The sequence below is a fragment of the Rissa tridactyla genome, chromosome 8 (assembly GCF_028500815.1).
Source record: "Rissa tridactyla isolate bRisTri1 chromosome 8, bRisTri1.patW.cur.20221130, whole genome shotgun sequence".
Taxonomy (NCBI): domain Eukaryota; kingdom Metazoa; phylum Chordata; class Aves; order Charadriiformes; family Laridae; genus Rissa; species Rissa tridactyla.
The window spans coordinates 7,269,772-7,293,537 of NC_071473.1; the positions used below are offsets into that span (position 1 = coordinate 7,269,772).

Genomic DNA, 23,766 nt, shown 5'->3' on the forward strand with positions numbered 1-23,766 from the left:
AGAGAAGAGGGGTGCAGGGGGGAGAGTTATTTCAGGAGCTGGTACGTGGGAATGCTGTGCTGTGGCACTGTGTCCCGCTTCATACAGCCCCAGGGCTGCTCCCAGCCACTCCTAGTGGGCCAGGTCACAGCACGGACCTGGGGACAGATCCCAGATAAAAACACGTGGAGCTGTGGGACTGAGAACTTGCCCCTACAACAGCCCACCACTAAACTCTTGGGCCTCCAGGAACAGCCACTGCTCCAGCCCTCATGTGCCAGAGGAACTTGACTGTGAACGGCAGCGGGAAGTAGCCAAAGGAAAGTGAAGGCTAAGGATGGTGGGCATTGATTCTCTGCAAATGTCTGCAGCCTGCTACCGGGCCCCTTCTCCACGGAGGCTCCCATGCTGCACTCACCTCCTTGGCTTTGCTGAAGCCCATCCACATTTTCAGCCTGCGCACGAAGAGCTCCACCATCTCGTAGTCCTGGGGCTCAAAGGCGGGGCGGTACAGCTCGAAGTGCATTTCCCGGTAGCTGTAGACAAGCACCACGGTGAACAGCCTCAGCACGATCCACACCTCCAGGATGATGTAGCTGGTGCAGAACAGGTAGTAGAGGCCCGAGGACTCGGGCGGGCGGAGGTTCACGCTGCCCCGCAGCATGGCAAAGAGCAGCAGGAGGCTGCTGCCAACACTGCGGAAGGACTCCGAGGAGGAGGAGAAGAGCTACAACGGGGGGACATTGGAGATGTAATGAGAAGGGATCAGTGGCAAAATGTTCCCCTGACGCCCAGTACTCACTACCCCACCTTACAAAGCATGAGCCCTGAGGAGCGGCCCACAAATTGGCTGTGACACGGACAGGCCACAAACACAGCCCATGGCCAAAGCCGCTTGGCCTGTGGCAGACAAGAGCACCCTGCACATGCTTAGCACTGGAGCACCCAGAGGACCCGTTGGGCTTTGCTCAGTGTCATGGCGTGGTGAGGGACGAGGGGCAACACAACCCTGCGCAGCCCTTGCTGACAACCAGCCCCTCTGCAAGACAACGCGGGGACAGCAGGTAGTTACCAGGAAGCCAAGCTGGGCGTAGGCCAGGATGAGGACGGTGAACGCCAGCCCCGCAGCAGTCAGCTCCTTTGCAGACTTCTGAAAGGTCTTCCCAAACACAGACCACTGCCTGACAAACCGCAGCTGCTGGGCAGCCTACGACCAAGAGAGAGGATGGTGTTACAACATGGGCCATCGGAGAGGCTGCTGCAAGATCCTTCCAGCCCCTGGAAGGGTCTTTCAAACATCTCTACAATTCTGAGAAATGCAAACTCTGGCAGAGCAAAGGACATCCTAGTCAACAGGCTCCTTGCAGACAAAAATCATCCCATCAGCCACATTAGTCTGAATTCCTCAAGGGAATCGAGGGTCCAGAAGTTTGAGAGACCCGAAGTGCTACAGCAGAGATGCATGTGGAATCACTGCCCACCACCTCTGTCCTGGAGTCTGGGTGTGGCAGCAGCCCCATTGCATTTGATCAGTGCCTGGCACAGCAGGACCACAGTCTTATATTTGCTTTTACTTCAGGGCCCTTTGCTGCCCCTGCCATGGGACTGTGCACGGACAACAAGCTGGCACAGGAAGACCAATGCACACATCCCTGCCCACATGCTGCCCCCACCCAACCCTCTCGATACCTGCACAGTCAGGAGGAAGAGGAGGGATGCAGCCAAGGTGCTGAAGACGGTGTTGAGAAAGGCCACCTGGTAGAAGTTGGTGAAACCCTTGCGGTTGTTGAGGTACTTGAGCCACTGCTGGTCGGCAAGGGTGGCTTGGCTGAGGTGCACCACCACGGTGCAGGTGGTGAGGAGGATGAAGACCCACTGGCCATAGTTGCCCCACAGGGTAAAGTAGGCCCTGCCTTCCTTCTTGATGGACAGTGACTCAGACACCACGAAGTAGACCACAAACATCATGAGGAAGACCTTGGGGAGGAATGGAGAGGTTACCAGGGAAGGAGAGGGTAACATTTGACTGCTGGGCTGCACCAGGAGACCCTGCAGCACCCCGGGACAGCAAAAGCCCCAGGTACCAGGCTGATTTCTACCTACAGCTGGAGCACACCCTCAAGTTCTTTCATGCCTTCCTCGCTCACTCAGTACCTCGCTCCCTTCTGCCCTAGCAGTGAACCTCCCCAAACCGCATCCAATGCACTTGTGGCAGGCTGGCAGTGACCAGGGGAAGAGGACCCAGGCATGGTCTCCAGGGACATATCTCAGCTGGCTGATGTCCCCACTAAGAACAAACGCCTCAAGTTTCCACAGTAACAGGTACGAGTTCAAGGAAGCAAAAAGGCTGAGACAAGACCAACAAATGCTGCCAGACAGAAGGAATCTCCTTCCCCTCAGTGATGCCAGGGATGTTTTCTGTGTGCTGTCCAGGCCTGGAAGCAGGGTGGTGACATGCATGGGGACATGTGGCCTCAGGCAGCAGAGCTTTAATTCACAGTGACCAATGCTGCCAGAGCTGTCCGTGAAGTGACCGAGAGGGAAAAGGAACACTGAAGGGAAGTAGCACACTGACCATCATGAGAAGCTGCAGCGTGACACCGCCGCTGAGCCGCAGCAGTGGGAAGGGGCTGATGGTGACCGTGGCAATGGCCTGGCCGGCTCCCAGGAACTCCAGCTGGAGGGTGATGGCAGCATGAAGGTCCACACTGGGGTTATACTGCATCAGCTCCACAAAGACTGCCCGGCTCCTGTGGAGGGGAGAAGAGCAGCTCAGGGCACTTGGACAACACCAGCCCTGGGTTTTGGAGCTGTTGTTTTGTAGGATCATAGACCCTCCTGCCCCTGTGACACCCCAGCAGCACCCTTAAAGAACCTGGGTGTCAGCAGACTATTCCCTTTGCCCATGCCACACTTACATGTTGTCGATCCAAGTGTGCTGCTGAAGGAAATTCAGTTGAGCCCTGCTTTCCTCTAGCGAAGCCCCCAGCTCCTGGACGTAACCGCTGCTATCGTAGAAAGAGATGTAACCCCAATACCAGACCCTGCAGAAGAAGAGAAGCCATGGGGTGAGAGATGGAGGACAGAGCAGCCACTGGCATGCTCTCCTACATGGCAGGCCAGGACCAGGCGTGCAGATGCAGACCCCTGTGGTTTCTGTGGGCAGCTGGGTTACCTTGTTCTGCAGATTGTCTCTGCCCTGGAAGCTGGAAAGTTGAACCCTCTGCCCCAGGCCCCTGAGAACAGCACTACGCTGCCGTTGAGACAGCTCAAGGTGACATGCACATCTCCAGGGAAGCTGGGTAAGAGGCAGCTATATGCCTCCCACCATTCGCACTGCCAGTGCGGACAGCTTCAGAGAAGGCTTTCAGCATTTTGGTGTTTATTTGCACTTTGCCAGCCTCAGGGGCTGCAGTTGGCCTCACTGAGGTGAGGACTGGGAACCACCCTCAATCAAGTGGGCACTGAATCAAGCGTAAAGATGCAATATCTTTAGCAGATGGAGCAGGTGGTGTAGGTGCAGGCTGGGCAGCTCCTTACCCCGTCAGGTCGGGTGGCGAGTAGGACCACGCAGCCGTCACGTTCGCAGCTGCCCTTTCCCAGCCAGCTGCGTAGTCAGCGGTAGAAAAGCTGTGTGAGTCAGTGCAGTTCCTCCTGGCAGCTGTGCCCATGCTGTGGAGGACATCCTGGGCACTGCGTTGGCACTCAGCTGGAATGAGACCAACACTGTCACCCCATGGGGAGCCCAACACAGCCAAACAGTGCTGGGGCACACAGCTGAGCTTTCACACTTAGCTTCTCCCTTCTTCCCAAGCCCCCGCCCCCTCCACCTCCTCAGTCACACCTCCAGAAATAAAGTCAGCCTCTCTCTTTAGTGTAAATCCCCATGATCGACTGCCTCAGTTCATCTCTGCAGGAGCAGAACCAGACACTGCAAAGAAAAACCTGCCTCCGTAATCTCCGCCTTGCTTCATTTAGCCCCTGCCGCATCCAGACCTGGCCACTTCGTCCCTTCAGGAATGTCACCACCCACCCCATGACAACAGAGTCACGGGCCCTTGCCCACCTACCTTCCTGCAGCCTGAGCTGGCGCAGCCGGGCTGTCCCCAGCGTGGTGCTGTAGCTCTCCTGACCCGACTGGTTGTTGTAGAGGTAAGGGAGGAAGACCTGTGACATCCAGACCCAGAACTGATCCGACCTGCAATGGGGAAAAGGCGTGGAGGCTTAGCCCCTGGGGCAGCTCTGCTAGCACAGTCTCTGCATGTCTCACCCATGACCACCTGTGTTTCACCTGGAGGATGGGAACAAGTTTTGGAGAGCTAACCTGGGCTGCTCTCCTCCTGGGTGCCTGGCTGCAGGCAGAGGCAGCGTTTCCATCCATTCCAAGAGCTGGGCTGGGGTCAGGAAAATGTTTATTTGACATGCAAGACCTAAAGGTGATTGAATCCACTTGGCACATGGACGAGGATCAGACCAGTGGGTCTGTGGCAGCGCGGTGGAAAAGAGATGATATTTAGGACCAGATTCTGCTTTGTTCTGCCCCTTTACAGCACTTTCACCCCAGGAACTCCACTGACTTCACTGGAATAATTCCTGATTTATATTGTGGTGAATCAAAGTTCCTGTGACTTTGCATGGCATGGACAAGCCACGCCTATTTGCACAGAAGAATCAAGGGGTCTGTAGTGAGACGGGTACAAAGACGCTGTTAATCCCAGGCAGCCGTTCCGATGTCAGTCTGGACTGCCGGAGTTTGTAGCGGTGTGGAAACTCAGCTGGGAAAATTTAATCTAGTTAAACCATATGTGCAGAGCAGGGAAGGGAAGGACTCTGTATTTATACTAGATGTTATTTTTGGTTCTCGTGACCCTGTTTATGGCTAAACCTTACAGTTGTAAATTTTGGAGACAGAGCAAACTTGTGTCCTTTTAACCAGATACAGAAAGATAAACATCTGTAATTCACACAGTCTCTTCCCGCTAAGGAATTAATTAAAATTCAAAGAAATTAAAGCTCTCAACCCCTACAGGTCCCTCTGTTCTCCAGGGGAGAAGCAGAAAGACAGGGACAAAAAAGGACCTGCTCACTGCCATGCCATGCTCGTATGTGAGTGCCCAGCTCCACAGAGGCACCAGTGCTCCCCATAGACTCGAGAACCTCTAATGGGAGTGACTGTGGAGCATGAGCCCAACAGCCAGCCCCAGCCTGCTCCCCAACTACTCGCTGCAGCCCTGCACAGCTTCTCTGATAGAAAGCAACACCTTGTTCCTCCCCATCCCCAGGGCCTTCACAGTTACCTCTTGATGCGGAGGAATTCGTTGCTGCCCAGTTGCTGCTTGATTGAGCTCTGCAAAAGGAAGGCCCTGCTGTTGCGGGAGGCATCTCCATAGTTAGTGAGCAGGATCACCAGCAAGAACATCATGTAGATGAGGAAATTCTGGCAAGCAGAGAGTAGAAAGGGATTGCATCCAAGCACAGGGGAGTTGGTTCCCAATCCTGCAGCAAATCAGTGCTTTCCACTGACTGCTGCCTGCCATGCAGCAGGATCAGGACCCAGAGCATGCTGTTCTTTCTTTTTCCATATGGGAAACAGCTTAAAATGAAACCCAGACCACAGGCTTGTAACCATATTCTTTGTTCAAGGCGGCCAGTCCGGCACCACATGTTTCAGTTGATATGCATTGCACAACTTCCCTGTACAAGCTCCTATACGCTGGCAGCTCAGCTTATACAATAGTTATGGGGGTTTCCATCCTTTAAAGGGAAATCACTCAGTTAAAAATAACTTGACTCCATTGAAGCAGCTGTGTATTCCCAGCACAAGTGTGGAGGATTAGTACTGAATGAGCTACAAAGAGACTGAAACTTCTCCTCCTAGATAGGGAGTTCGGTGTTTCACAAGACTCAACTAATGAATTTTCTTGTGCAAGTTGTTGTCTACTCCACGCTGCAAACCTTGCCCTAAACTAGAACACCTGAGTTATGGAGTCAAACACACCAGCTGCTCCAAATCAACCCCCTTATGGTTCTGCTTTCCAGCCACCTCAGATCTCAGAGCTTTACAGAGAAGATGAATGTCACTGCCAGTCTTTTACAGATGGGGAAACTGAGGCAGAAACTGGAGGCATGCACCTACTAGCTCACGAGATCACAGCTGGATTAGGAGGACCCATACAAGGATGTATCTCAGCTCACAGAGCCAGCACTCTGCCTCTGTCCTGGACACCACAGGTATCATGAGATGTCTCACCTTCAGCATCCTGTGCAGCAGTTTGACCTTCCTGGCCTCCTCCTTGGCCTGGAAAAGGGCAAACCCCTGTGGGGGTCGGACTTTGCTGATCTTTTCCGAAACGTGCTCAACAAATGGATGCTCCACCAAGGTATCATCTTCCTCTGGGTGCAGGCGCTTGGCAACCAGTGAGAAATAGAGGGCTTCCAGCAGAACCTGGGGAGACAAGCAGTGTTGTGAACCTGCAGGGAGAGCTATGCCACCAGAACCACCATGGGCAGCAGCTCCTGTGAGCCTTTCAGCACAGACAGCGAGCACAGCACAGCTGCTGAGCACTCCCTTGGAGCAGTTAAAAGACTTCTAAAACAATTTGCCACCAGCCTTGCCTCTCCTACTGCTGCTGGTGTGCACATCCCTCCCCTCCTGCAGGGATATGAAGATGGGAGAGAGTATCCAATCCATGCAGTGTCCAGTATGACTTGATTAGTATCTGGGCAAGATGTTAATTACAACTAATACATACACATGTACGGATGCGTGCTTGTGTACTCATGTTATCCTTACCTTCAGGGGCTCCCAGACCAAGAAGGATGCCAGAAAGCTGAATATCCCTGAGATGAGCCACATGAGGGCAACGCTGGAGGAAAAGCCCACCCCGATCCACACGGAGACCCCCGTGGATGTGGCAAAGAGGAGGAGACTGATACCATGAGCCAGATAGGAGCACCAGGGTGGCAGCAAGCGCTTCCTGAACGTCTGGTCTGCAACTGAGAGGAGGGAAAACAAGCGTAAATGTTACTGTAAAAGAGTCCCAATGGGCACAGGAAGGGCTGAGCACACCACTCATCCCAGCAGAGCGCTCCCCACCAGTCCTGGGCGAGTTTGGAGGGATTGTCCAAGACATCTCCCACTAAGCAGCAACACGGACAGCACACTGAAACACAGCCAGCCTCAGAAGAGCAGCCTCCCATCTGCAGACAACAGGGTAGGCAGGAGGAGATGGGATCCTGATTTAGGTAGTGGGATGGATTCCCTACTTTCTCTCAGAGCCCCAGGACATCGGGCATGCCCAGCCTGGCTGGAGATGCTGCTGTCAAACTCATGAAAAGCCACGCAGATTTGGTGCTCTGGCTGCCTTCAGACTGCCAAGCCACCCTGCCCTGGGGCTCACTCAGCACAGCTTCTTTCACCCACTCATGCAAATCAATGCCTGCATAAAGATACTACAACCATTCATCAACCAAGACGAAATGATGGATTTTAACGGACCCAAGAGGATTGCTGCTGTGTCCAATTTTCCATGCTGCAGCCTGCCCCAGGGAAGCTGTGCCTTGGGAAGCCAAGAGCTCATGCTAAGAGAACCGATGCTGAGCTTCTCCGCAGGGCACCCAGGCACTTATCACCCCCAAGTCCTTGCGGGGCCTGACAACTTGTTCCCTGCCTTGTGCAAGCCCAGCTGGCTGGCTGTCACGTTGCATGACCCAGTAGGAAGCATCTCTTCGCTTCTTTGCTTTGTTTATTGATTTGAACTTTCCTTGGCATATGACTCCCTTTCCCCTCTGGTTATGTACAGAGACTCTCACACTCTCGTGATGGACGGATGAAGGGACTGATGGCTGTAGAAGGGTGCAGAGAGCACAGTAAATGGGGAAGCAGTGAGCAGAGCTTCCCTAGGGTGTAAGGACTGTCACAGCACAAGTGGTGGCCCCAGGCTTACTGAGATTCAGGCTCTGAGAGAAGCTGGAAGGAAACAGCAAATACATCCCAAGCAGGGGGGCAGCCTTTCGTAAGGCTCCTTTTCTGTTTATCTCCCTGTACCTCACAAGTGCTGCTGTGTGCAAAAAAATGCACTCTTCCTCCACATCCCCACCTTCCCTGCCCCGATGCTGACACAGCCCTGCAGCCCTGGTACCTGTCCACGTTGATTTGGCTGATCGGCTCACTTCCCTGGGAGGAGCTGCCATGCTCTGGCCTTTGTCATTCAGCTTCTGCATCATGACAGTCTCCACCTTCTCCCCAAACACGCTGGACCTGCCAAGGCAAAGGGGCGATATTGGTGAGCCATGTCACTGCTGGCTCTGTGGTAAGCAGACTGGCACCGAGGTGGACTGAACTCCAGTGCTAATGCCAGTGCAGCAGCCCCAGACCAGTTAGAAGCATTTCCTTCTAGAGCAGTGGGCCCAGGCTGCCAAGGCACGCAGACACTCTGCTCTGCATTGAGGTGAGCTGAAAGTCTTTCCCCTCCCTTGATCTGCCACTTTGCACCGTCTACCCAGTGACAAGCTGCCAGCCCGGCTGGGCGGTGGTCAGGGTCCCAAAGCAGGGTGCTTTGGGCATGATAACACAACAGAGATTCAACTCCCTTTCTCCCTCCCCTCAGTGCCATGAAGCGAACCCATGTCCCGGCACTTTGTCAGCAGCCCACAAAGCTCTGGAGACACATCTTCAGCTGGGGCCTTAAGGGGATATTCCAGGTGGCTCCTGGAAGGATGGCAGTGCCCTCCTGGAGCTCTTGCTGTGGGGGCTGCAGGAATCATAGTCAGCAAGAACATAGTGACTCGTGACAAGGCTGTCCCAGGCATTTGCAATGTCTCAAAATCCAGCTTAGCTCAGCTCACTGTGGCTGGATGCAGCAAAGCTGGCTGGCGCAACACCGTCCACCACAGAGCTGGGTGGGAGGGCAAGGGACAGGAGGCACTGGCTCAGTGGGGAACTTTGCTCCCCAGATACTTACAGGCCTGAGATCAGATCCGTTTCAGCCCTCATGTACGGCCCTAGGTCCTGGGAATGGGAGATGCCACTAGCTCCATCTGCCAGGATCTGCCGGATCAGATCCTCATCTGGGGAAAGAGAGAGTGCAAACAACATTGGCAAGAGCACAGCACCCAGCACTGCACTGGGGGACGGTTCTGCACTGCTCGGGCTCAGCCACATTTATGGAACTGGGGAGGAGGAGGGCCAGGGTGAGGTCCTTCTCCATGGGACAGCCCTCCTCTCCTCCCTGTCTTCTAACTCCTGTCCCCAGCTTGGCTGCAGAGCCTGGCATGAAACTGCTAATCTAAGAGGCCAAGTCCTTCCCCTTCTTCATTCATTTACAGGCATTCAGAGACACACTGTGGCTTTGAAACCAGTGAAGAAGTGTTGGTGCTTAGACCGTTCAGGTCCCACGGGAACACATCTCTCTTTGCTCCTAGTCTGCTGGCGGTGTGGTGACCACTCACTTCAGACTGATCCCCATCAGGATTTCTGCTTTCCCCACACTGAAATGCCCATTAAGAAAATATGATTCCGCTCCTCTGCCCTTCACATTGAAGTCAGTGGTGATGGTGGCAGGCTCTGCTATCCTGCCTTCTTCAGAGCTAAGCCAGGGCTCCCAAGGACCAGATTGCTCCTCCTGCACTTCCCTGGGTTATTCAAACCCTGGTACAGAGCAATACTACTCACATACCCACCTGAGGCAGAGAAATATCGAGGCTGTCCCTGGTGAACACCAAGTGACAAGCTGTCCTCCTCAGTCGCCAGTGGGGCCTCAAGTCCAAGGTGGCGGCTGGCCCGGCCTCTCTTCAGCTTCTGGATGGTGTTGCCCATGATGGAGGGGTCGCTGAGGAGGTCTGGCCAGCTGAGCAGGGCCTCGCTGGAGGGCCACCGCACAAGGCTGAAGGAAAACAGAGGAATGGGTGCAATCAGGTATGCGTGGGGAATGGAATGCATAAGAAAAGCAACTGTGCTAGCAACTGTCTAGAAGGAAAACAGCCACGGGAGCACAGCCCCAGTCTACCAAAGCAGAAAACTACACTAAACTCCTACTTGCTCCATCCCCAAAAACCTACTTACCTTTTGGAGTCCTCCAAGAACAGATCTGTTTTGGTTTGCTCAGAGAAGGCCTGTGGAGGAACCAGAGGCATTTCAGGCACATGACACTGGTTGTGCCTGGTTAAAACAGCTCGTTGTTAACATCAGGGGTCACTAGAAACCTGGAGCTGGACCTGCTATTAGCCCTGCGTCCACACCTCCAGGAGTCTGCTCTCCTCCAGAGATCACACCCAGGCACGCTGGGAAGATCCATGCTCACAGACACAGAGCAGTAGCTGGAGACAGCTTGTGCTCAGTACCTGGGACTGGCCTGGGCAGAGCTGCAGGTGAGAAATGAAGGGCTGTGGCTCCCCCCGTCACTAGTATTTGCCAGAGGCACTTGAGTGCATCAGTTCTTGCACTGACAGCTGTGGATAGACACTGTGTCCATGCACAGGAGCACACAGATCCATGCAGCCTGTCCAGCTTTCGGGTGTAAAGCAGGTTACCTCTGCCCTGAGCCCAGGGAAGGTGGGGAAGGAGCTGTCAAGGATTGAGGAGTCCAGGTAGTTGTCGATTTCCAAGGACTGCTGGTCTGAGTGAGTCAGGGTGTGATTGATGGAGACCTGCAGAAGACGGGAAGGCTTGAGTAGAAAAGGGAGGGATGGAGGTAACAATGTCACAGTGGCTCAGAGCGCTGCTGCTCAGTGGCTCCCGTCAGCTCCCTACTGTGCTGGGGAGCTCCATGCTTGTGCAGGGGCTGGGAACAGGCACAGGCACATCCTCCGCTGCCTCCCAGGCACCTTGGGCACCTGTATCCACATGTACCACAGCCCAGTGCCATCTAGGCTGCTCCATGTACAAGCTCCCAGGAAGCCACATGAGTTTGCAACTTCCTGCAAAGCAGGGAGTGCTTACAGGAACAAGAAATATCAGACACATTTGCTGCTCATTAGTCACTGAGCAGCTGGCTGCAGTACTTAATGGGGCTGCTAATTGTGTCTAACTAGTCATTAAATCCCCAGCTAATCCTTTCACAGCTGCCTAACCACAGTTCTGCTCAGACAGTTGAATTTGTACCCAGGGTAGGCATTTCATTAGCAATGCTCCACTGAGCATCTCTCAGGCTCCTGCCAATGCAGCAAAGGGTCATACCTTTAAATGGCATTTGGGTACCTATCACATACTGAAATCAAGAGGGTGTAAGTGCCTAAACAGCTTTTAAAATCTGCTCTTTTCATCTCTGTCTCGGCAGTGTCAAAATCCAGGTAGTGATCTGTCCCTAAAAGGTCAGGGGCTGCTCCCAGCTCAAGAGGGAGACAGAGACTTGCTAAGGGCAGGGGTCTGGCCCTGGTGCAGGGCAGCACAGAGGTACAACCAGGTAAGTGCAGAGACCAGCTGGAAAAGTGATGTACGACAAAGGGCAGAATCTAACCTCAGAGGAGCAAACCTGATGGCATCACACCCATCTGGGCAGCCTGCAACTACTTCTCATTACCTTGCCACGAGCCATCCGGAAGAGAAATAAAATGACCAGGTAGAGAGGGTAGACCACCATGCTGGAGACCAAACCAACAGCCACTGTGTCCACGTTAACAGGGATCAGGTTGGAAACGGCCCCGTTGCTGGAGAGAATTGAAAAAGATCAAAGACCAGTGTTAGCAGGAGCGCTCAGGGCTGCTAGCTAAGCAAGGAGTGAGACAAAATTGCACAACCAAGCATTTCAGATGTGCAGAGAACAAAGTGGGCATGGGCAGTGCTAAGAAGACACAGCAAAATCAGGTAAGGGGAAAAGCTGATCAGATTGTCCTTGGTCATCCGCGTCCTGGTCCCAGATTCTTTGGAGCAGGAAGGGCAGACTCAGGGCCACAAGCAAGGCACCTATTCCCAGCAGACATAACGTCTGTCCTGCCCTATGCAAAGGGAAGCACAGGAGGGGCACTGAGGAGGTAAGGGACTGGCCAGAGCACCAAGGGACACAGCTCACCTGAGGTGTACATTCCCCACCACGCCGTACCACACAGCATTGGCACAGAGGAAGAGGAAGATGAGGAGGGAGCAGCAAGTGGCTCTCTGGACACGGGTGAAGCGGCTGCGAGGCGGGCGGTCCCACATGGACAGCCAGACATGCTTCTCAAAGAAACCTCGCTGCAACTCTGCTATGAAGATCCGGGAGAAGCTCCTCAGCTCTGTCTCACCTGAGCACAAAAAGAGAAGAGACTCTCAGGACCAGCTGCACCACAGAGGGGACCTGGCTGGGCCTGCCATGGTCCCTCCTTGCAGACTAATATTCAAGGAAGTATCCACACTGCATCTATATGGTCGCTCCTGCACAGCTGTGTCCTTGCCATGCCTTGTCCCCTAGCACATGGACCCAGCAGAGCACTTGGCTGCACAAGGCATCAAATGCAATGAGGAAGAGCCAGTGTGCAGGCTCTATGGTCCCTCTGCAGTCTGCTGCTGTGGAACCTTCCTCAACACAACGATAACCTGCATGCTACTCGGCCATCCCAGCCCCACACCCCAGGGGCTGAGCACTCACTGGCAGCATAAACCTCCTTCTCCACCATGCCATCATTCTCTTCACTCTCCACCGACAGCCAGTCATTCACCAGGAAGAAGTAGCTCTTGCTGCTCTGCAGGTCCCGGACTATGACGTGCTGCAGGTACCAAGAGGGGCTGAGTCCTAAAAGTTAAGAAATGAGGAAATGTGTTTCATGGCAGACATTCCCTCTGTGGACTTGCAAAGCTGAGAGGGCAACACAAGAGCCCCTCAGTGGGACAGCAGCAGTTACCCTGTGACACTATCTTCATCGGTAGGAATTGCACAGTCCCCAAGAGAAATGTCCATACACCTCCTAGGCTGTATGGACATTTACAGACACTGTCACAGCACATTGCATTGTATTTGTACAGGATTACAGCTGACCAGTCTGCAGACTTCCCCATGATGGAGACCCCACGTACCCTCTCCCCCCGACAACAAACTTCCCCCAAGCCAATGGGTCACCATGGTCTCCCATCAGTGCGAGTCCAGACTGCAGGCTCAAGTACTTCTCTCCTGGCCCAGGCACCAGGCGGAGCAGAGCCTGGTTCTGACCTGGGATGTGTGATGGCTGCCTCAGGCCTGCACACCCGCTTACGTCTCACCTTTATTGTCATGCCAAATGCGGATGCGCCAGATGCTCCCCAGACTCCGCTCTGTTGCAATCTGAAACACGTCAAGGCTGTTGCGGTGGAAAGCGTTCTCTCCATCCAGATGTCTGTGACCACTTTTATTGTCCACACCATACAGGGCGATCCCCACATGAGCTGTAGTACCTGGCAGAGTTAATGGAGCTCAGTTAGGCAAGTCTACCCAAGGTTGGGCTGTTCCCCAGCTCTGCCTTCCTGCTAGTGACCTGGTACCAGATGCAATGGCCCTTCAGAAGGGCCACCTGGAGATTCGGAGGAAGGAATGTGCTCAACAGCCATCCCACACCCAGGGATAGTGTTACACACAGCCTGGAGGGCAGCTGCTCAGATTGGCCTGGTGCATGGACCTTGGCATGCTCATGGTTTTCCTCTTTGGAGGGGACTGAATCTGACATTCCTTGCCTTGCTAACACCCTCATGGGAGGAGATGTTTATTCTGGATGTTTTTTCCACCAAGTAGCTGAAAGACTTGTTTTCTTTGACTTCTCTCTGGTACCAATTGCCAGATGCTCCTTGGTCCACCTGCTCAACCTGGATGGTCCTTGGGGTGGCTTCAGGTGAAACCTGCTGCCAGTGAAACCAGTGGTTACACTAAGATTAATGGGAGCATGTTTCTGGCAGTGACACAGTGGCACTTCACCTCTGTCCTTGCTTCGAGCTTCCATATCCCAGCTGCCTGGATTTCCAAATCCAGGATGATGTTTCTGGCAGCTCTAGCTACAAACCCAGCCCCAGATCAGAAAGCCAAGCTTTCTGCCTTCATGCTGCTGAGAAAGACTCAGACGGCAGAAAAAAGTGATGGATGCTGGATGACAGCAAAATGGTCCACCTAAAGGGCCCACAACGCCTGGATGCTTCTGCAGGAGAGGGCCAGAAGTGAGGAACAATTGCTGCCTCTTGGCTGTTCCTGCAACCACAGCCCAGTCAGGGAAAGCAGGGTGGGGGTATTTCTATACTGGGTGGTTCCTTCCAGCAGCAGTTGCTTGTACCACCCCAACAGCAAGCACTGGGGTAGCATGCTCTTCTGCACAGCTCTTGCTTGACCTGCCCCATCAACACACAATAAAATCTGTGAATGCTGTGGGAAGCCCTGAACTCACTGTCTGATCAGTGCTGCTCCAAACACCAGGTCAGCTCTGGGCCCTGCAGGGGAACATTTGGTGCATGATGTGCTGAGGTGAGATCTCAGGAGAACTACGCAGATGTCTAGGAATCAAGCACAGGAGTAGACTATGGGCTAACCTGATCCTCTGCCCCAGCCAGTTTTCACCAGGATTTCGTATTTGTACAGCCCGTTCTTCCCGCAGAAGGGAATCACTCCCACTCGGTTAATGTCAATCATGTCCAGCTTGTGCACGATCAGTGCAGCCACTGAGTAGGTCACAAAACAGACGGCACACGTCAGCAGAACGATGTAGTTGAGACCTGGGCCTGGAGCCTAAGAGAAAAGAAGCATGTTGCGAGGCACTCTCCTTCCCCAGGAGGACCTCCCCCATTCCCCACGAGTCATGCTGTCTTCTTCCTGGCTATAATCACCGTTCACACACATGATTACCACATGCAAACAGAGAAAGACCTGTCCCTGCACAGACTGTGTGCTCACAGCCCTGTGGAGCGACTGCAGCAGCCGGATGAAGTTGCTGTAGCAGCTGCCGAGAGCTCTCTGCTCCCACTTACGTCACGCTGACAGCCAGAAAGAGCCTGAACACCCCTGGGAGGCAGGGAGCAGCTGGCAGGTGCAAGCTCGCTGGGATAAAACAGTGCTGGGTGACAGCTGGGAGGAGCATTTGGCATCTCACTAAGAGGTGAACACACTGTGAGGTGTACCGAATAGGGAATAAAGCCATCTGCAAAAGTCTGCTTTTAGCAGCAGCAGCCAGGACTCATGATCAGAGGATACAGCCCCTCTGTGAGCTGTGCCCATCTGCAGCTCCCAAAGGCTCTCAGGTACTTGTGCTGGTCTGCCAGCTGGGCACGGGTCAGTCATAACCCAGCTTGAATGTGAAGCCAACGGGAGCCCGAGGCTTTCCTCCAGGTGACAACAATCTGTTCAGAGCGTGGCAACGCTGCACAGCCTCTACTTTGTTTTACTCACGGGAAAGATGAACTGGACAGAGTTTGGGGGGACAAACAGACTGGCCCCAAAGGCAGTGAGGTGCTGGGTTAAGCACACAGCCTGGTCTGGCCTGGTGTCTTCCAGCGGGATGATGCCTTCTGTCTTCCACCGTTTCTCCTGCTCGCTGAAGTACTGGCACAGGGAGGTGTACAGCCCCAGAGTCACCTCCACTGGGGACCAGCTAAAATGGTTTGTGATGTTAAAGTAGTATTTCTGGATGGTGTCATCAGTTCTGGAAAAGGCAAAGAAAGCAAGGAGACATTATTAACGTGCTTGCTGAAGGGACACAAACCCTGTTCTGATGGATGTGTGCCCATGGAAAGCACCCTGCTAAAGGAACAGGTAAGCACACAATGAGGAGAAAAAGCCCAGCGAATGTGGTGTAATTTACACCATCCCTTGGTTGTACAGAAAGTCTGGGGTTCTACAAACCACCTGAATTCTTCTTTATCTTTGTATTAGTTCAGCACTTGGAGCATTATGTTGCACATCCTCTTCTCTGCGCTGGCAGCCTTGCGCAGCCTTCCCACCCACCCTTCCCTGTGTCCCACTGACCCACACGACACTTCCATACCAACTCTATGATTCTTGGCTGGGAGCAGATTTGCTCATTAGGATGATCAGTCCCTCTTTGAGCATCCTGTTACCAAAAGCCATGGAAGCTGTGTCAACTTACACAACAGTGGCTCTACTCTTGCCCCACCTATTCCCAAGCTGCCTATCTTTTCTTTTCATCCCTAGGAATGGCTCGTAAATAACACAAGGCATGAACTCACACACTCCCAGGCAAGGAAGCAAGTCAGCAACTGAAGTTGCAAGAATGACTGCTCTGATAAGAAGAAGAGAGCATTGCTGCAAAACCCAACAGCACAACAGCAGTGCTTAATGAGCCCTGGCACACTCCAAGCAGCAGCCAAGCAGGGTGGATGGGAGCCCACGAGTGAATCTGCTTTCCCCTCCAGTCACACAGTGGGAAGATGAGCTCTGAGGAGAGAGCTGCTTTTGTGAAGGTTACACCGCAGTTCAGGAACCAGGGTAACATGTGTGGTGCTTTGCTGCGGGAAATGGTTTCATGACCTGCATGGAGCAAGCCCTGAATCTGAAAAGGTCAGTGTGAGCCCCTTGGGGAAGAAGTCCTGGTAAAGATGGGCAGCTCTGGGGTTGCTAGTGCACAGAGGATGAAAGTCTGGACAAGTATCAGACAAACAAACTACAGCAGCTATCAGGCAAGTGAGCAAAGGGCAGCAGGGGGAGACATCACCAGGAGAGGCCCTGCGTGAGGGTCATGATACTCACAGGGAATGTGATTTACAGCTCTAGAAAGGGGACTCTCCCTCACCTAGATCAGAAAGGCAAATCACAGAGAGCTGAGCTGCTTTTGCACCAGCAGCAGATGTTTGGGAAAGAGGGAGTGCCAGGGTAGAAGAGGTGCCAACGCTGAGGTGTAGGAATGGCATCTTGCAGCTGCCTGCCCAGGAGAGCTTCCTCCTTCCAGGACAGAGCAGCACTGTGGGTAGCTACAACAGCACCAGCCCTTGCAAAGCAGCCTGGCAAGTCATGGTCAGGCCCTGAGCGTCCCTCACGCACATCCACGGGACAGCCCAGGAGTGACAGGGATTACAAGGGAGGCTTCTCTTACCTGGGTGAGGTGAAAAAGGTGTAGAGCTTGTGGTCACTTCCAGCCAGGGCATCCAGGCCAATTTTCTTAGAGGCACTGCAGTTGTGCTCATTGGGCTCTGGTTCATGATGGAGATAAGCCATGATGAATGGCTCAGGCTCGCTCGCAATGTAGTGATCTGTGTGGGGAGGGGGAGAAAGAAAAGAAAGTACTTTATAAACACCAGGGAGAGACTGACCACAAACCTGATGCCAGCAGTAGATGTCCAGGGAGGAGTATCAGGATCACAGAAAGTCAAGAGAGATGCTTTTCCAGACTGCACTCTCTCAGTCTGCAGCTCAGAGGATCCCTGAACAAGAGACTCTGGATACCATTGTACCTGACCAAGAGAGAGACAGGACAAACTCCCACCAGTGCTAATGTGGCTCAACAAAAGGGCTGGAAAAAGCAAAAGGCCTCTCAGTGCCAGAATCTCCACAAGCAAGGATTACACTGAGGACTGGACGATGCCCATGACAGCTGGAACCTCAACCATGCAGTGTGGAACTTGCTGGCTACACCTGACATCCCCTCCCACACACCAGTTACCTCTTGACATAGCTCTCCTTTGCTGCAACACCCAGCCCTCCTCTCCCACGGGAAGAAATAGCAAAGAGCATAAAGAGTTGGATGTGTCTGCACTACCGTTCAGGACTCTGTAAGTGAGCTGGAAGTGCAGTCCTGCTTCTCTGTTGTTGCTCTCCATAGTCACAATGAGGTTCACAGATGTTCTTGCCTCGATGACTTCAGTGCCAGCAGAGAGATTGTCTGCATCCGTGTTGTTTGACACCATTACGGTGATGGCTTTCTCTGAGTCCAGGCTCCCAATGGGGATCTGCACCCCGTTGTGTGTCTGAAACTCCATGGAGGCGACCTTTGTGGACACGGTGTAGTTGCTGATGTAACCAAAAGGGAAAGGATTGGAGTCTACTTGGAACATGACTTGAATGACATCCGTCAGGTTGGAAAGGGTGGTGTTGAAAGCCTGGGGAATGGAGAACTGGCAGTTTGGTGTGTTTTCGTAGCAAAGCAAGTTAAAGGGATCAGACCGCTTGCCTGTGGCCTTAATTTCTCCTCCCACCAGCTCAAGGGGCTCTTCATTCAGCACTCGAGACTTCATGAGGATGCGCATCAGGCTGGAAGACAGGTTGTAGGCTTTGGGAGCTAGCAGCAAATTGTGGGAATCAGACAGCAGTTCCTGGGGCTTAGATTCTTGTGAAACCGTATTAACAAGGTGAATTAGGTCACCTGCCAGGAGAGAAATAAAGGTGTAAGCAGATGAAGTGGTAAATAGCCTAGATAACATCTGACACCTTCCCAAAACAATCAGACAAGCCTTTCCTTACTGTCTTCTCACTGTAACTCTACCTGTGCACATGACCTCCCGCACTGGAAGTCCTCAGTAGCACATAGCTAAAAATAAAGCTGTTAGCAATTCCTGCAGGCTCTTGGCTAATCTACAAAGTTTGGCGGTAAATACTTAATCACAACAGGTTTTATTTTCCTCCTGTGAAATGACTAGATGACAGATTGGGAAACAGGGAAAGAATGGATAAATCAAACATACGTTACTAAGTTTTTGCACTACAAAGCACAGAACACTTCGAAATATGTAACAAGGAGTGCAAAGAAGGTGCCTCTGTTTCCTCCCAGAGCAACCAGGTGGGAATTTCTGCACAGTGTTCGTGGGTGCCCCAGTGAAGTTTGGCACGCTCCTCAGATGGCAACCAGGAAGGCAAGCATCTGGAAATCATAGCTGTTACTCGTTGTTTACTAAAAAGACAATTCCCTGAAGTATTAGTGAGTTTATTAATAACTGTCATATTTAAACGTCTGCAGAGACAGCTGCCAATGACAGGACAACCTTGGAAAAAGTGCGGGGAGAAGAAAGTACTGGGGTGCCACACTCTAATTGTCAGATGCAATCTCCCTAGCAGCTTGAAAAGGCATGAACCAAGCCCCTAACGGTACAGGAGAAAGCCTGCAACGCTTCCCTCAGTCTACTTCTGCCCAGGACCCTACACAGGGAGACCTGTGCCCTCAGCAGTGCCCCGTCAAATGTCACCTGTTCCTGCAGGAACAAAACTGACCTGTGATGTTGAGGATGTTGTCGGCGATACCAGTCGGTGTCACAGTGCCTTGGGTCGTTTCCCCTTGCAGAATGGTCATCATGGTCTCCAGCTTGTTCAAGGTCCTTGTCAGGCATGACTTGCAAACCAGCTCCTTGCTCACCACCTGCAAAGGGGAACACAGTCTCATACAGTAGGAACATCCCCAGGGAAAGACAAAAGTAGCTGTGGGCAAGTTCAGCTGGCTCCGTTCTGCAAAGACCTAAGCACATTTGTTCAAACACCATTTGCATGCTGAAAGTCACCTCTGCTCTTTCCATCCCCAGGGAGGTGACTGCAGAGACCATGGCTGCTCTGCTCACACTGAGAGATGCCAAGAAGTTGTTGGTATCTTCACGACTCTTCCATCCACCTCCCCTGATGTTACAATCTGACAGCGTACATGCAGGCATGCCGGGAGTCTAATGGAGGATGCATTAGGGTTGGAAAGAGCATTAAAGGGCAGCATATTCATGTTCCCTGGAGTTCACTTGTAAGGACCAAGCATGTCTTCTGCTGTTGCATCTCATGAGTACCCCTTGGGGACCACACACTATTCCTACAGAAATCAACCAGAAGGAGCTGGATAGGATTCCTCCATCCACTCCGCTATCTTCACTGGGAGCAAGATTTAGCCCTAACTGAATCCATTTCAATGTCCAAATACTCCTGAAAGCTGTGGGAGGGATCCTGCCACTCAGGCATGATGGATGTCCCTCCCTCTGCTCCCAGATGTGTCCAAGAAACAGAATGTTCTAGCCATGGCCCGGAGCTCCCCGCACTCATGAGGGCTGGATGGGAGGGACTGAGGCAACACATGGAAGCTGTTACCACAACCCAGTTCCTAGCTCTTATTCATCTTTCTTCTTTTAATCATCATAGGATTCAGACATGATTCACCATATGTTTTGGTGAAGAATCAAAACAGCATCTGCAGGTCTAGAATTCCCCCTTTTCTGCTTTTATTTGTAAGCTATGAAAAGCGAGGACATACTGTGTAAATCAGAGTCCACAAGGCACAGTCAGGTATTAAGGAGGTGGGGAATAAAAAGGGTTATGGGGAGGAACCACCCAAGGAACTACTGCTTAGGAAGGAGAATCTACTAAGACGACTGAGATTCTTTTTTTCCCCTCCAGGAGAAATTCATTCTGATTTGTCCTCTCCCCTGTAGGTAAAATCCAAAAAGTATCAGCACTGATTGACACTTCTACAGGAAAGGAAATGTGTGAACTCCGCGCTAGTCTCAACCACTTGGGAATTTCTAGATTACTGTTTTTCTAAGCTTTTCATTCCAATCCAGAGCACAAACTAATCCTGGAATGTCAGCTTTTCCCGTGGAACAAAAATTCTATTTCTAGACCTAAACTTCCACAGCAAGATCAACTTGCAAGGCAAGAGCATGTGGGAGAGACAGAAAGAAACCAATCCAGCATCAGAAGGGGATGTGCCGAACCCCAAATCCCTGACTAAAGATGAACAGAAAGAAGTGATTTTTGAGGTTTGCACACTCTGAAGCAGAGAAAGAAGCAGCAGAAGAAGGACTCTGTGGGTGGGATGCAGTAGTCTGTCCATCATTTCAACGACAGCCTCTTCCTGCTGAGCGAGGCTGCTGACCTGGCTGGGCAGGCGATGCGTGGACAAGGCTGGGGTACCCGACTCCAGTCGCAAAAGCAAAGATTTGGGAAGGGGGGAAGGAAGAGCATGCCAGAGCAGACTGGCTGACCACCAAACCCCAAGCGCATTATATAACTGGGCTCTCTTCCCTTTGCCCATCTGACAAAACACATAAAGGCACTCCTAAATCCACCAGGCAGCAGCCCCAGCACCAGGGAGCTGAAACTGAGAGCTGGCCGGGGAACACAGCGCTTCCAATCAGCAGGGAAGCAGAGCAGTGTTTCTAATCCTGTATGGTAGAAATAAGGCTGGAAGGAACGTCAGTCCTTGGCGCTGTCCCCTGGCTCAAGGCAGGTCCAGCTCTACTTGTGTTACTCCTGATGGGAGTCCAGCCTGTCCTTGGAGATTCTGCGACTCCCCCAGCAATTTATTCCAGTGCTTCTCCAGTCTGTCGAGGCCTGTCCTACAGTATCCATCTGCAAGTGAAGGAACTTACTTGCTAACAAGCTGCCACACCAGGGCTGGTACCAGAAAAGCAGCGTAGAATTCTTAGGTGCTGTCTTCCAGCACATGAACACACCATCTTATCCATGCCTGCTAGATCAGTGGCATGGTGAGAGGCAGAGCTGACAACACTTAACAACATCACCACAGAAACCCCAATGATGTCAACAAGTGATACCTGTTCTCCCTGGGTGGTATGTGTGTGGGGAGACAGAGATGGGGAAGCAGAACAAGAATTGAAGAGGATCTAAGCTGCACCTGGAAGAGCAGGAGGCTGGAGATGGATGGGGAACATACCGTGCACTGCGCCAAGGCAGCTGAGATTTGCTGGATATCATCAACTGTGTTCACCTTCAATGAGTTCAGGATTTCTGTGATATTATTGCGAGTCCAGGTCCGGAGTTCAAATTCATTCCCAGTCTCAGGTTCCAGAAGCACGGACCGCTCATACTGGGGGCAATAAAATCAGGTAGAGTGAGGAAAAGTATCAAGCTGTTTCAGAGGATGACGAGCTGTGCTGAAGTCACCTCTTCCCTGCACTCTGTATCTCCCTGCCTGTGCTTTTCCCCAGAGGGTGACCTAATGAGCTGGTTTTTCAGTAGAACTTCCTCAATTTCACTTGTGCTCTCCAAGCAATTATCTTAACAGCCTTGCACTTGACAGCTAAGTAGTGCATCAATGTGCAGTCCTTATCCAGCTAAGCACAGTGCCTGTGCTCAGGGGGATTGCCCCTGCCTGGCTTACAGGCGTGCAGGAGGCTCTTATGGGGGAGGAAAGCATGAGTATAGATGGAAATTCCTGCCCTGCCTACAGGGATGCACCTGGAGGGACCGGACCCTACTTTAGGTAGGCATGAAAGTGAATGCTGCCAGGAGGATGGTGCTCCTACACTGTGGATTAAGAGCCTTTGTATGCAGGCAGAAGATCTTTCTGCAGCACTAGCTCAGCAGTCAGAACAAGGAGGTCTTAGCACCCAGAGCATCACCTGTGCAGCTACAGGGAGTTTCCAGCCCTGCTGAGATGGAGTAGGGTGGCTGGCTTAGGGGAAGCATGAAGGAGCTGGGTAGGTTTCTGTTTCTAAATTCAGCGTTTAGACTTGAATACGAGGGCAAAAACGCAGGCTGCATGTGAGACACTCGGGCTACTGCCTTCTCTGGGACCTCTGTTTTATTTTGCAACCTCTCTGCTTTCCCTGGTCATTGTGTAGTGTGTCTGGAGTTTGTTACTCTTTCTGATGCATGAAAATAGCTCCAGCTCAGCTCCCAGCATGCACGTACACTGATTTACATGAAAAACAAGCATTAAGTCATTTCCCTACATTGCTGTACAAAACTTGGCCAAATAACATTATTGGCGATTGCAAGGCCTTCTGGAGGCCCCTCTTGGGCAGAGAGTGCTGCTTTACCTCATTTAAGATGGTGATGAGGGCCAGAGAGTACTCAATGACCTGTTGAGGGTCCCTTTGTTTCACTAAGCCCCGGAGCACAGTGTCAGTTTGATTGTAGAGCCAGTGGGAGAGGCTGGGGAACCCCTCAGGTAAGCCGATTTCCATGGAGCTGCCAAGGGAAAGAGGTATTTGGGTTAAGTGCAGACTATCAAATGGGGCTGGGGCAAGGGGGCAGAATCTGCCCTTCAGCTGGGAAGGATACAGAGGGGAAGCAGGTGGTTAAACACGGATGACAGCACTACTGACGCCCTGGTACCCAGTTTGCACCAACTGCATGTAGGAACATCACGGACCTGAAATTTGATTCTTCACTGGTCCAACTCTGTGAAGCTGCAGGTGTAGGACGCACACAGGTGCATTGAACCCAGAGGAGAAAATCCAGGTTTGGTTTGATGGAGTACAAAGAGCACTTAAAAACAGGGTCGGTGTGCTGGGAGGAGCTGCACTGCTTTTGGCATTGTTCCCTGGGGTCTGAGGAACAGCTGGGACACAGATTCTCCTCCGCAGGCACTGCAGGACCATAAAACCCCAGCCTGGGAGGCCGGGACCACATGTACAGTGTGGGGAGCTGCAAATCAGCCTTAAGAAGAAGCAGTCCTGCAGCTTGGCCAGGCAGCAGAGACCTGCTCAGAATGCTCAGAACCTGTGGGCACCTGTCACCTGCATGGCACACACTGGAAACCAAGGGGCATTTGCAGAAGAGATAACTGGGCTTTCATGGTACTGGCCCTGCTGAGACTCAAGCTGCAATCCCTTCCACCCTATTCCACCCTAATGCACGTGCTCTCCACCTTGGCTACATAAGATCTCCCTGTCTCTCAGCAGCAGGACACCAGGCAACCCCCAGCCCCAGAGCCTGGTGCTGTCAACTCTCCTTTGAGGTCTCCTGATGCAGAGAAGGTGGTGGAACACAGAGCATAGAGATCTGAGAAAGTGACACTGTGCCTTCAAAGCAAGTTGTCACCAGGGAATTAAGGAAGTGGCCAGGAAAGTAGTAACGTATGCGAAAGTCTCCTCCTTGAGCAATGATCCACAAAGCCTGGAATTCTCTGTATTGCACTTCTGATGAGCCTCCCCTTGCCTTCCTGCCAACAGCCTCTTACAGGAGGCAAACACTTCACCCA

General features: G+C 52.5%; 1 protein-coding gene across 3 annotated transcripts in view; it reads right to left on the minus strand.

Annotated features, from left to right (window-relative positions):
- Positions 1–23,766, minus strand: part of PKD1 (polycystin 1, transient receptor potential channel interacting) — a 98,689-nt gene that overhangs the window by 5,123 nt on the left and 69,800 nt on the right. For all 3 annotated transcript variants that reach the window (XM_054210488.1, XM_054210486.1, XM_054210485.1), the window contains 26 exons: positions 22,601–22,751; positions 21,493–21,645; positions 19,059–19,203; positions 17,614–18,216; positions 16,951–17,107; positions 15,291–15,543; positions 14,438–14,633; positions 13,151–13,321; positions 12,543–12,686; positions 11,988–12,198; positions 11,499–11,625; positions 10,510–10,626; positions 10,043–10,092; positions 9,661–9,863; positions 8,943–9,048; positions 8,121–8,239; positions 6,773–6,975; positions 6,230–6,424; positions 5,277–5,416; positions 4,050–4,177; positions 3,520–3,688; positions 2,898–3,023; positions 2,555–2,729; positions 1,669–1,956; positions 1,052–1,186; positions 398–706 (listed from right to left, as the gene is read on the minus strand). In XM_054210488.1, coding sequence (XP_054066463.1) covers positions 398–706; positions 1,052–1,186; positions 1,669–1,956; positions 2,555–2,729; positions 2,898–3,023; positions 3,520–3,688; positions 4,050–4,177; positions 5,277–5,416; positions 6,230–6,424; positions 6,773–6,975; positions 8,121–8,239; positions 8,943–9,048; positions 9,661–9,863; positions 10,043–10,092; positions 10,510–10,626; positions 11,499–11,625; positions 11,988–12,198; positions 12,543–12,686; positions 13,151–13,321; positions 14,438–14,633; positions 15,291–15,543; positions 16,951–17,107; positions 17,614–18,216; positions 19,059–19,203; positions 21,493–21,645; positions 22,601–22,751 — 4,774 coding nt within the window. The remainder of the gene's footprint in view (positions 1–397; positions 707–1,051; positions 1,187–1,668; positions 1,957–2,554; positions 2,730–2,897; positions 3,024–3,519; positions 3,689–4,049; positions 4,178–5,276; positions 5,417–6,229; positions 6,425–6,772; positions 6,976–8,120; positions 8,240–8,942; positions 9,049–9,660; positions 9,864–10,042; positions 10,093–10,509; positions 10,627–11,498; positions 11,626–11,987; positions 12,199–12,542; positions 12,687–13,150; positions 13,322–14,437; positions 14,634–15,290; positions 15,544–16,950; positions 17,108–17,613; positions 18,217–19,058; positions 19,204–21,492; positions 21,646–22,600; positions 22,752–23,766) is intronic.